The sequence below is a fragment of the Pteropus vampyrus genome, unplaced genomic scaffold (genome assembly GCF_000151845.1).
Source record: "Pteropus vampyrus isolate Shadow unplaced genomic scaffold, Pvam_2.0 Scaffold463, whole genome shotgun sequence".
NCBI lineage: Eukaryota > Metazoa > Chordata > Mammalia > Chiroptera > Pteropodidae > Pteropus > Pteropus vampyrus.
In genome coordinates, this window is record NW_011889244.1 from 580,700 (window position 1) to 593,149 (window position 12,450).

The 12,450-nt window shown below is 39.6% G+C and overlaps 1 protein-coding gene across 9 annotated transcripts in view; it reads right to left on the minus strand.

Moving 5' to 3' along the window:
• Positions 1–12,450, minus strand: part of CARMIL1 (capping protein regulator and myosin 1 linker 1) — a 268,640-nt gene that overhangs the window by 139,985 nt on the left and 116,205 nt on the right. For all 9 annotated transcript variants that reach the window (XM_023524450.1, XM_023524453.1, XM_023524449.1 and 6 more), the window contains 3 exons: positions 7,475–7,572; positions 7,070–7,140; positions 6,743–6,816 (listed from right to left, as the gene is read on the minus strand). In XM_023524450.1, the coding sequence (XP_023380218.1) occupies positions 6,743–6,816; positions 7,070–7,140; positions 7,475–7,572 (243 nt within the window). The remainder of the gene's footprint in view (positions 1–6,742; positions 6,817–7,069; positions 7,141–7,474; positions 7,573–12,450) is intronic.

The following is a 12,450-nucleotide window of genomic DNA, read 5'->3' on the forward strand; positions in this document are numbered from 1 at the left end:
TCAAGTGGTGACTACACTTCAGAACCTCTGTATTGTGTATTCTATTCTATTGCTTGAGGTGAAGTACTGCTGGCTTTTGTCATAATGAATGAATTTTCAGGCACTGAAGAGCGCATCATTAACAGAACCAGGTTTTGTGTTAATGCAGTGGGTCAGGCAGCATCATCTCCACACAAAATAGGAAAAAACCTTGAAAAAATATGCTGGTACATTAAAAGTCTAATACTTAATGACACCAGAAGTATAAACATTTAAAATTTTCAAAATATACAGCCGTCTAGGTGCATATCTGTGTGATACAGTCAATGACTGTAATTAGTAAAAACTGCATATAAAGTGATATAAATGGTTCCAAATCTAGACAATGTGTTTTTCTTAAGAGAAAAAAATATAGCAAAATGTTATAAGGACACCTTGCAAGGTGGTAGCATTAAAGGTGATGTAATTTTTTTTTCTAACACAATTTATATATGATATTTTAAAATTTTTTGATGATCCATAATCTAAAAGAATTATGAAATTTTTTATGGACGATGTAAATAATATTTTATTTTAGGAAAAAAAATGTCCATGAAGATGATGGAGATTTGTGCACGTTGGCACGGTCTGCCTTCCATGTTTCTCTAAATTACATGAATGCCTAGGCTTTTAATGTTAAAGACTAATTTGAAGGAAACAATCACATAGCTCAATGCGTTCAATAAATATTTATTTAGTACCTATTAACTACTAGGAAGGGTTATCAGACTCTGTTGAGTAGGGGGCATGTTCAAAATACCATAAGGACACAGGAGGACAGCAAGTACTTGAGACTGGAGCAGACAGGGAAGGGTCCGCAGGGCTTAAAAGATAGGAAGGGGCCAACCAGGCAGGAAAAAGGGAATGGAGTATTTCAAGTAATTAGAAACAACATGTACAAAGGCATGGGAACTGGAAATGCCCAGCAACTCCATCCATTTACATAGTCAACATGTGCCAGCCATTGTGAATGAATCACTGGGCATGATGCAACCATGAACACAGCAAGATGGTCCCTCTGTTGATGACACTGACAGCCTGGCAGAACCTGGCAGAAGGCTCAGGAAATAAAAGCAGCTGTAATAGAGTGAGAGATAATCCCTATGGAGCAGGGCACTGTGAAACACTATGGTGTATAGCAGAGGAACATTGATCAGGAAAAGGTAGGTCAGGGAAGGGGTTCTTACAGGAAATTGTTAAGCTGCCTGAGATGAGGGAGTAGGATGGGACACATAATCTAGGCAGAAGAAATGGTCAACAGAGTATAATTATTACAACTGGTGGAGTAGGGGGAGAAGGGGAACGGTGATTGAAAATTGATTTACTCAGGTCTTCTAAGGAGAGGCAATGGCCTATTTCTTGAGCTAAGTGGTGAACACAGTGGTTAACTTTACAACTATGTGCATTCTAGTACATTTTCTAGTACTTTTCTCTAAGGAGACAAGTATGAGCATGGCCTTGGTAGCATTGTTCACGATAGTTATTAAACTAACCAAAATGACTGCTCAACAGTAGAATGGAAAAACTATACAATGTTATACATTAGAATAAAAAACAAACAAAAGAAACTATAGCTACATACAGCCCGTGAAACCTCAGTTTCTCAGGTACTTAACACCTCTCTCTCAACCAAAGAATGGAGAGCTTTAAGTTTGAGAAGACCAAGTGTCTAGGAAGCACTTTTGCAAACACTTGTGGAAAGTCAAGGTCCGAACTAAGTGATGTTCAGGATTCCTAGCATTCATTACTCCAGGAACATCTAAGCCACCATGACAGCCAAACATAAAGGCCAGAACCAGGGAGACTCAGGTGTAGATACAACAAACAGTACCACAGCAATGATCGAAACTCTGATTTAGTCCCACTTACACAGAAAACACACAAGATAGTACATAACAAATTTCATTTCTGAGTTTACTTTCCTGGATGTGTGAACACACAAGCAAACCTTGGATAAATAGTTTGGCATTTACATGGACCTCCCAAATGCTGTGCTGACACCACCTCGCTACAAAGAAGTCCCCTGATTTCCCTGGTGGGATCTCTGTCAATGAGGACCAACCCTTTCACGGTTTTGCAAAGCACTGATTATATTACACAATGGAGAAAGGGTTCCAAGCACCAGTGCTTAGCATCTTGACAGATTTTCTCATGATGTAAAGTGGTTAACAGTTTTTTATCATTGGTCCATGGCATTTATTGTGCATCCCACTGTTTTGCTTTGACCTCCTAAGAGACTCTTAATAACCGTGTGACTTTAGGTTTGAAGAGTAAAGTTGGCCTTGAAGCCTGACAGCAGTTTAGGGAACCCCTGTGCAAGTCTTGGCAACATGGTGTTCTCTTGTACGTTTCCACGTGACGCTTTCATCATTTTCTTAAAATATCAGCAAAAACATTCATAAGACGCCAAATCCTGAGAAGGAAGAGCTATGGAACCTCTAGAGCTTTAGAGCATAGAATTTTAGAACCACATGAAAGTGCCATTTTTTATATTGTGCTGGAGAGAAACAAGACAGTTAATATTCCCTAACCTTCTCCTGATGTAAATTTGTTACAAGCAGAGTTGCTTCTGTTATGGTTATTGTTATTAGTCTAGTCACCGGTTGGGGTTTACAATAAAATTTGGGATCTTTATTTCTCATCTCAGTTGACAACCTCTAAATAAGCTAAACCTTCCCTTAAAACTCAAAAGAACCAACAATAGCATCATAGGAAAAAAAGCATGAACTAGTCTCTGGAAATCCAAAATATTCTGTAATAAAGGGATGATGTAACTCTAATTCTTTTTTGTTCAAATTAAGAAAACCGGTCACCTTACACAGTTTTTGTTTAAATAGGACAAGCCTTTTAGAATATAAAAATAGCAAGCATATATTTAAACAGTTTTATGTACTGGTATGAAGTGTTTTAAATACATTAATCCATGTAATCCTCCCAATAGCCCAGGAGGATGGACCACCATTAACATCATTTTACAGATGAAGACCCCAAGGCACAGAGAGGTCAGAGAGCCACCCACGGTCGCAGAGTTAGTCTGGGCAGAGCCATGCTTCATACCAGGCACTGTGTCTCATGAGCTCCTTGTCTATCGACTGAGGACTAACCTGCTTTCCATATTGTCAAGAGTCTCCGACCTACACTACAGAAAAGTCCAGGGTTTTCAGATCAAAGATTCCAAAACCTTTTTTCATCACGGTCAAAGACACACTCAGTTTCTAATTTGAAAGTTAATACCAAGATGTATTCCGAAGTGAAGTGATTTCACAAATAATGATAGTGCTCATGTTGCTTTGGACATCAAAAATAAACTGCTAATATTTGGGGACTATTTTAAAAAAGGTAAAATGCAAAAACAAAGAAATCTAAATCACTTGTCAAATTCTTTGCTACGTTAGATTCTAGATTCTTGACTTCTCTGGGGTAGCAGTTCCTACCTCATCTTTTTGATCTGTATGATTTCATAAGAATTTAACTTTTCCAGTTATTATTTTCAGGCCAGATTTCCCTCCCTACTCCCTTTCCCAGGCCCACCTCCTCCCTGAAATTATAAAAACACTGTAACTTTTAAACAGACAGTGTGAAATACTCCAGGGAAGTATTAAAGAATAAAAATAATTGACAGAATTGAAGGATGTCTAGCAAGCCCCATAATCTACAAGGTGGAAAAAGCAGAGGTAGAAAGCAACATTCCAGTGAACAGCATCATGATTGTGTGTAGTACATCTACACACCATGGGAGTGAAGGTTTCCCCTAATAAATCTCACCAACATTCAAAGGCTCAAAGGAGGTGTTTCATGCAAGAATGCAGTCTGGCCGCTCCACATGCTTCCTGCATGTGCATGATGGAATATGGAAAGGCTGGTAAAACTCAGAGCCACAGCAATATCTTCCTGACTTACTCATTTGATAGCTTCTCTGGGGATAATTTAGACTTTTCTCCTCTATATCGAATTTGAAAATGGGAGTTGGAGAGCTTTAAAAAGTTTAAAATGTTATGGATTAGCTATTCCTCCCTGATACCCTCATTTATACAGAGATATGACCTCTTTATTATTATTAGGTGATTAGTTGGACTACTCACCAGCCCTATGAAGACTATGACACGAAACACTGCAGAGGAGGATACTGCCAGATGTTTAAGAGCGGTCTCTAAACTTTTTGATCATTCCCTCCTGACTGAAAACTATTTTGAGTACGCATCTTCCCAAAAATCTGTGTTTACGTACTACTGTCATAATATATTAGTGTAAAACATATATACACAAATAAAATGGATGAGAAAAATATAAACATAAAACAAACCCTACTATTTTTTTGATGTTTCTCCAATATATCATTAATTTATTCACCACCGGGTCCACCTGACCCAGGCTAGGAACCAAGTTTTACAAAATTATTTACAGAAGTTTTTGAATGGAAACGGAAGCTAATGCTATTTGCACCTGATTCCACATTGTGAACAGCGTTTCTTCCTTTTTAAATGAGGGTACGCATATGATAATTATTGGCACTATATGTTAGCGAACTCCAGCTCAACACGTGGCCTATTTAACCTCTTCTCTTTCACCGCCAATTTGCCTAATTCCTCCATTGTTTATTTTGTTTTTTAGATCATAAATATATGAAATTATATGAAAATACATGAAATTATATGAAATTATTTGTCTTTCTCTGCCTGATCAATAAGTTCAGTAGTGACATTTAACAGATGTCATTTCCCCTATTGTGTAACAGCAAAATATTTGGAAGCTATGCATAACTCAGTGAGTCAGTATTTTCTAAAAGACCTGGGAGGAATGCTGCATAACCATGTACAGGTAAGATCACTCAAAGCACAAGATAGACCAAATGGGTTTTAATGGAAAACACAACCAGTTCATTGATATGGTCTCAGACGTTGCAAATGATCTTTAAGAAACCATCACTTGTTGAGTTTAGGTGAAGAATCCAATAAAAATATCCATAATTCTGTGAAAAGGCTATTAAAAATATTCCCTTTTCTAATTATGTGTTTCCATAAGGCTGGATTTTCTATACATAATTTAGTCAAAGTAACAAATCATAACAGATTGAATACAGAGGCAAATATGAGAACCCAGCTGTCTTCTTCTAAGTCAGAAACTAAACAGATCTGCAAAAAGGAAAACTAGTGCCACTCTTCTTGCTGACTTATTTTTGTTTTTGAAAATAGTTATTTTTCATTAAAATGGTATCTCTGTTAGCATGTAATGGATTTATTTATTTTTAAAGGAATTAATTTAAAAATTTATAATTTTAGTTTTAATTTCTACTATGACAAATGCCAAAAGCTGTGACCCGCGAAAATAATTATTTAATAATTTTTAAGACACGAAAGGAGCCAGGGACCAAAATCACTAAGATTTGATGCTGTAGGCCCGCCTTCTCCTACCTTAGTCTACATGCAATTCTGTTTTAATTGAAAATTTCAAACCAAAATATTTTCCCTTTTTGTCTGTCAGTTCACTTTTTCATGAGCTATACAGGAAACATCTTCTTTAAATGTGGTTATGAATTTCCTTCATGTGTAGGGAGAGGGAGACCATATCCGGACAGGAGAAGACTGCCTGTTCTCTCAAAAGGAAACGAATCCAAGCTTGAGATTCAGGGTTTTAGGCGCTTCAGCCACAACTACAGACACGGCTCCACCCTCCCTCACAGACCCAGGCCTTGCAGACAGGAGTGCAACCCACCAAGGATACTTTTTCTTGGTTCAATTCAGGCTAGAACTCTTCAGAGACACCACTATGATTCTGGATTTCTGGCCAGGTGAGTGGAAGAATCATTTGACATGGTACTCTGGGGTAAGAAGAGGTAATAATGCTCTCTGTAATCCTAATTGCCCAAATGGCATAAAAGGTACAGGTGAAATACCGGACTTCCTTCTCTCAATTCCAAGCACAGAGAAAAGACTTATTGGGCCAGGGTTCACTGGGGGAGGGCTGATATCTGTCCACCCCGCAGCACATCTGGGGTTGAGAAGATTGGGCTGGGCCAGGAAACATTACCAGAAAAGACATTCAGGGTAAGGGGTGTAAGATAACTCAGATCTGTCCTTGCAGAGAGAAGGGAGAACTGAACGAAGCTTTTCTCTGGGACCTGATCACACTAGCCACAGCCCCGAATACATTAAAGTCACTCTCATAAAACCTAAAAGTTTCTCAAATAACTTGTCACAGGTGTCATAGTTTTATTATCACTATCATAAGGCAGACATTGGCTAACTGATTCCCACCAATATCTGCATGTATACCTAGTAATCCCTGATTCATAAAGAAACTGTGAAGTAAGTCCTTTGTTAGGATTTCAGCACAAAATTTCCTCCTAGGAAAAAATTGTTCTAAATGGCAACTAGTTAAAAGAGAGCTATATTTTATATGCAGGCCAGATTAAATAGACTTTGCGAGCTGGTATAAGAACCTAAGAATTACATTGTTTCCATGGGAAAAGCACATTTTCTAACTATAGACTCTCCATTTGAGGTATAAACGGCACTCCCATGCCAAAGCATTCGTAGTGACAAACACATTTGAAACTATTAGTTGAAAGCCAAAATCCAGAGATTCCTAGATTCTCTTATTCCTCTTATAAAAGGATTCTCTGGAGACAAGGTATAAGGTACATCCCTCAGTGTCAGCAGAGAAGTGCAGCTCTGAAAGCATAGAGTAGAAGAAAAAAAAGGAAATAAAGAAGAAAACAGCTCACCTGTGGTCAAGATGGCTGAAGTCCTGTAAATTCAATTCCCGGGTGTCTTGTGTCAGATAAATTGTATCCACATCCTATTTGAAATATAAATCGGTCATGTAAATAGTCCACATAAATGACCGGGGAAGCAAGAGAGATGCAAAGAGAATCAGACAATGACATAGGCAGATTTTTATGTAATCTAAGTAGGGAAGATTGTAAACAAAAAATGAATGGTGGAAAAAAGAAAGAAAAATAATCCAGCCAAATATTGGAATACTCTCCTGGTGTGTATGTGTGTGTAAGTGTGTGTGCATGTGTGCACGCTCACGCACACTAAACACTTACCCATTGCACTTCTTCCCTATATGGAAACCCCAGCCAGTCGCAAACACAGGCATACATCTGAGAAAATCCACCTGAAACACACAACAGATATGTGACAGTTTTTTTGGCTAAATAATTTTTAAATTAAAATTTAAAAGCTTAAATATGGCCGATGTCAACACGGCTGATCATTCTTTCTGTCTGAAAAAACAACCAAGATTCTCCTCCCTGTTCCATAGTAAGTTCATAACAGAATGCAATACAGCTTATATATAGAACTTCTGTCCACCAATCAAGCCTGTGCAGTGCTAATTACACCTTAAAACTAATTGTACCTTTACAGTAGTATGCTAGAAATAGACTTCACTTCCTGGCCAGGGGACATCATGCAGCCACTTATATTTTGGTTTTAAAATGCATGCTCACCACAGGGGCCCTGCTCAGACACGGTCTGGCTGTCCCACAGAGCCTGGAGACTGGCCAGTCGCTCAGATGGCTCCATGGATACCTTTTTCATGATTCTCCTGTAAGGTCAATAAGAAGAACAATGAACTTCAAAAATCAAGTGTTTTGAACTGCTTTAGAAATCTATTTTGTGATATGCCTTTTTTTCAAAGAGGTGTTGCTTAAATTTTGGTAAATATAATTCTATTTTTTTAATATTAGCTGAAAATCTACAGGAAATTCATAATAAACCCCTTCATTTAGCTTCCCTTTATAAGCTAAAGGCATCTAGTAATGTAAATTGTCTCCATGTTATTTAGTTGTTTTATAACATTAGAGTTTATAGAAATAGTTAGAAGATAGTGTGTTCTACTTAGAACTGTTATTCTGTGTATAGTAAATATAAATTTCTAATTTTTAAAGAATTAAAGTACAAAGCTCCTCCTCTATCCCTTTCACAGCACCCCATACGAGTGTCCACCAAGAAACTGGGCATTTCACGTTGGAAGAGTTGTTCCTTTCACTCTCTCCCCCACGGACTGTTACTCCTCTGGAGCAGAGGACCTGTCTAACTCCCCTCACCCCCCAACCTGACAAAGGTCCTGCCCACACATGCAGCCGCGGGACATGCTGGTTAAAAGCACAGCCAACCACCATTATTTGCAGAACTGGCAAAATAAGAGGGATACTGACCAGAAGGTAAGAAATTAATACCTGTAGGATACTGACCAGAAGATAAGAAATTAATACCTGTGAAGTTATCAGAACAACCCCTGGTGCATGGTCAGGTCTCCACAGATAGTAGTTGATGCTATCATAGTTATCACATAGGAAACATTTAATGAATAATTTGTGAATTCAGTAATTTAGCCACAAAATTGTATTACATGTCTACAGTCTGCAAAGACTACTTCCCAAGTACTAGGCAGGCACACAGCCATGAACAAAACAGATAGTGTCCCTGCCCTTAGCGAGAGCCAGACAAACAGGCAACACAAGAACAGAAGTGGTCATATAGGGGAAATTCAGGGCAAAAGGTGGGGATGAAGAAGAGGCACTTAACTCATTATCTGGTGGAGCAAGGGCAGTGAAGCACAGGGAGCTTGCAAGCGCTCCTCAGTATATGATAAATCTGCATGTACTAAGAGTAAAGGAGGAAGAAAAGGTTTATTAGGTGAAGCCTGGGGAGGAAGCGTTTCAGATAAAGGGAGAGCAAGTTCATGGAGAAGAGAAAGCTTGTGCTTACCAGAAACTGAATACAGTTCAAAAGAGTGGGCCAAAAACATGCCACAGGGATGGGTAACAGAGGAGTCTGGGAGCTCGGCAGGAACCAAGGCACGGAGATCCTTGGAGGTCAAATTAAGGGGTTTGGGTTTATTTTTAAAATGATGAGAAACCAGGAGAGCCTAAACAAGGATGACTAGATAAGCACTGTAAATAAATGCCTGGGGCCGGTGGACCGAACTTTGGTGATATAGAGAGAAATAACTTAGGAAATGACAAAGAAATTCCTATACCTGTAAGAACCTAGTGGGAGGGAAGGTCATGAGTTTTTGGTGGCAGCACATTGGGGAGCTGAGAGATCTCAGCAGCCCATTGTGTGTGGAAAAGGGGTGGCTGGCTTGCTGCGGCATCACAGATTGTCCAGGCAGGCAGCCAGAGAAACAGCAGGGACAGAAGGAGCTGAGGATATGACAAGGCTGAACTGATGGACACTGCAGGCTAAGCGGTCAGAAAGGGGAGGCAGGAAGGGGTGGAAGGAGGGGGATAAGCTGGGGCCCCCCCAAAAGTCCCTGTGCTGGTATATTCAAGGGAGAAAAACTGAGAGGCTATGGCTGTGACTGCACCATGGGAGAAGCTGTTCCAGAAGTTGACAAGGTCTAGGGCCTGGCCACAAGGGCACTGTGGAGGTGAAGGGGGCCTGGGCCGGGGGTGGGGGGATGGAGGGGTGTTGGGGAGGCTGCCAGCAGGGGTGTTGGGGAGACTGCCCAGGGCCAGGCCATGACCCGGGTGCAAAGTGGTGAAGCACACATACTGTATGGCACAAAACATATTTTACTCCTTCTGTGATGATGTAAAAGCTCTCAGTCGTCATGAATGCCAATCACTGTGTTGGAGTAGAAGAAAATGTCCCCAGTTGTCTCCGCTTTCTGACTGAATAGATTCCAAATAAACATGATAGAGACTGACAAGGTGCCTGCTGGCCTGTTCTGACAGAAAACCTCAAATAAATCCCAAAGCAGGTAAATACGAACATTGTGCTGGCATGGAAATATTCCTCCTGCTACTTTGAAATTTTTATGATTGAAGCATAATGAGGTATATAACCAATGGATTTCAAATGTCATAAATTCCTTCAAATTCTTGTGTAAATGCACAAGAACTCCAAGCGCGGCATGATCTTTCTCTGTTTTACCGGAAACACCAATCATTAAGTTCTATTATTCTAAAAGTCCTTAATGTGAGAACTAACTGTGGGTCTAAGAGGACATTCGCCATGAAAGTCATCATACAAAATCTGGCCATTTGGAATGGCTCATTTTGTTCAGTACTGTCCTCCAGGTATTTCAGTGGCACTATTTCCTAGCAACATCAAGACAGTGACACCAAATATGCAAATAAACAGCAAAGGAGTTGAAAGCGGACCGAGGCATTTACACAGCTGAGTGACAGACATCTTGGACACAGAGGATGGACTTAGGTCTGACTTCATCTCAGATCACATTTCTCTTCTAAAATTCTTGCTTTACTTCTGCAGACTGCAGGGCATGCTATTTCAATGACACAGAATGAACTTTAGTTAGTCAAAAGCAGGAAGAAAACAAGGCAAAACTCTCTGGCAGGAAGCTGGTAGGATTAACCATAGGAAGATGGCAGTCTAGGGTCACAGAAATAAACAAATCTTCAGGGCAGATTTGGGAACCAGAGCCTCAATTTTACTCCAAGAACAACACTGGACATTCAGCCTCGTGATAGGGGGAGTCAACTAGGGACTGAGGGGGGCAGCAGCTAGTGTGGACATCTGCGTGAGCAAGGCCCTGCTGTGAGGACCCTGCACCTGGTGGGTTCTTCACCTTCAAAACCACTCTTCAAGTCATTCTGAGCTTTTCTAAGGAGCTCTACTTCTGTAACATCTCATTTTCCTTTTTCAAAGAACTAAACTTCCAGAAGGCGGCAACTGTTTATCTTTTCTAACACCATGCACAGAAACAGAGTTAGAGGAAAATCCATGCCACACACGTTGTTTTCTGTCTGTAGCTAAATAACAGCAATGAGCCCATCTGTGTGTGCATCACAGGGCACACGCAGACACAGAGAGTGTCAGACAGACAGACACAGGATTTGCTGTCAGAATAATTGTGAGGTAAATCAAAGTCCTAGCAAACAGATGGGTCAGGCCTGCCACTTACGTGCAGGCAGTACTACATAGCTGAATCAATTCCATGTGCATTATGTACATTAAATTTACACAAGATTCAGAAATAGTTTTATGTGGCAAGGAACAGTGAACTAGATGACGAGCACACCAGCTCTTTACGCAAATATCACGCTTAAATTAATGACTTAAAAAAATTCCGATTTTAATACACTAAATTAATTGATTTATTTAAAATTCACTTCCAATGCTCCTCCTATGTAATATGCAATTGTCTACAGAACAGTATATGTCTTAATGATGCAAATCACAGCACACCAGAATGTTACCACTGCTTTCGAAAAGTGAGGGGACTACCACAGTTTGTAAAAACCACCTTTCTTTTGTTTACATATTGACTCCTATTTTGACACTTTTCTTCACAATAATCTCACTTTTCATATTTCAATCAGCTTTTGACTTCGTTTTTATTACAGTAGTAAAGAAACATTGTCCTAACATACCAAAGCTAACAGCCAACTTTCAAAAGTGTCACACATGAAAAAATAACGAAGCATAAGAAAAAAATCACGTGAGAAGATTACTATTCTGTCACCTAAAGAGGATGTTACTATCTCATTAACAACAAAATAAATCAAATAACAGACATGCAATCAACTTACATATAAACAAATAATTTTAAAAAATCATAAACATCAAAGAAATCCCCTACAAACATCACCAATTTCCTTTCTGACTGCGCGGGCTTTCACTCCGATGCCTCTGGGTAACTGAATGCACAGCATATATAGCTAAAGCTTTTGAAGCACTATTAAAGCAGTTTCCATGAGTTAACTGAAATCCTCATGAAATCACAATAATAGCATTATCCCCATTTTATAGGTAAGGGCATGGAGCATTGAGAAGTGAGCTCTCTTGCCTAGAGTCTCGTCCCTGAAGGATCCAGCCAACCTGACATCTTCCAGTTCCACGTTGAGGCTCTCTCCACTCAAGTCCATAAAGCATGGCTGCAGAATTAATTTTCCCTAAGTGTAACAACTATCACCTTATTCTAAAAGTCAAAAACCTCCCCCAGCTCCCTGATGCCTCCGCAGTGGGACCCCACCCTTATCTCTCTCATACCTGCAGGCTCCCAATTCCAGATAGGTTAGGCTGCAGCTGCACCTGCCCTCCCTCTGCACTCCCAGTGTCCAGTTACAGTCTTGGCCATCTGACCACAGAACTCTCCCCAGGCCCCTGCCTGACAATAGCCCTCCTCTCAAAAAAAAAAAAAAAAAAAAAAAAGAGGAAAACACAAATCAAACATTATTTTCTTGACATCTAGAGTTAAATGTCACTTCCTCTTCTCTGACATCTGCTATTTCACTCTCATCATTATATCATTTGTGGAACTTTCATACACTCTCTTTAGACTATAAACTCTTTGAGGTCAGGAAACATTCTACTTTCTATGTGCAACTGAAGAAGTTCTTGAGAACATTTTCTAAATTAATCCCAACTTATCCTAATGACTTAAAAACAAAAACAAAAACCTAGCTTGGCTTTGAAGAGCAGCCAAGGTTCTTGATATTAGAGAAGCTAA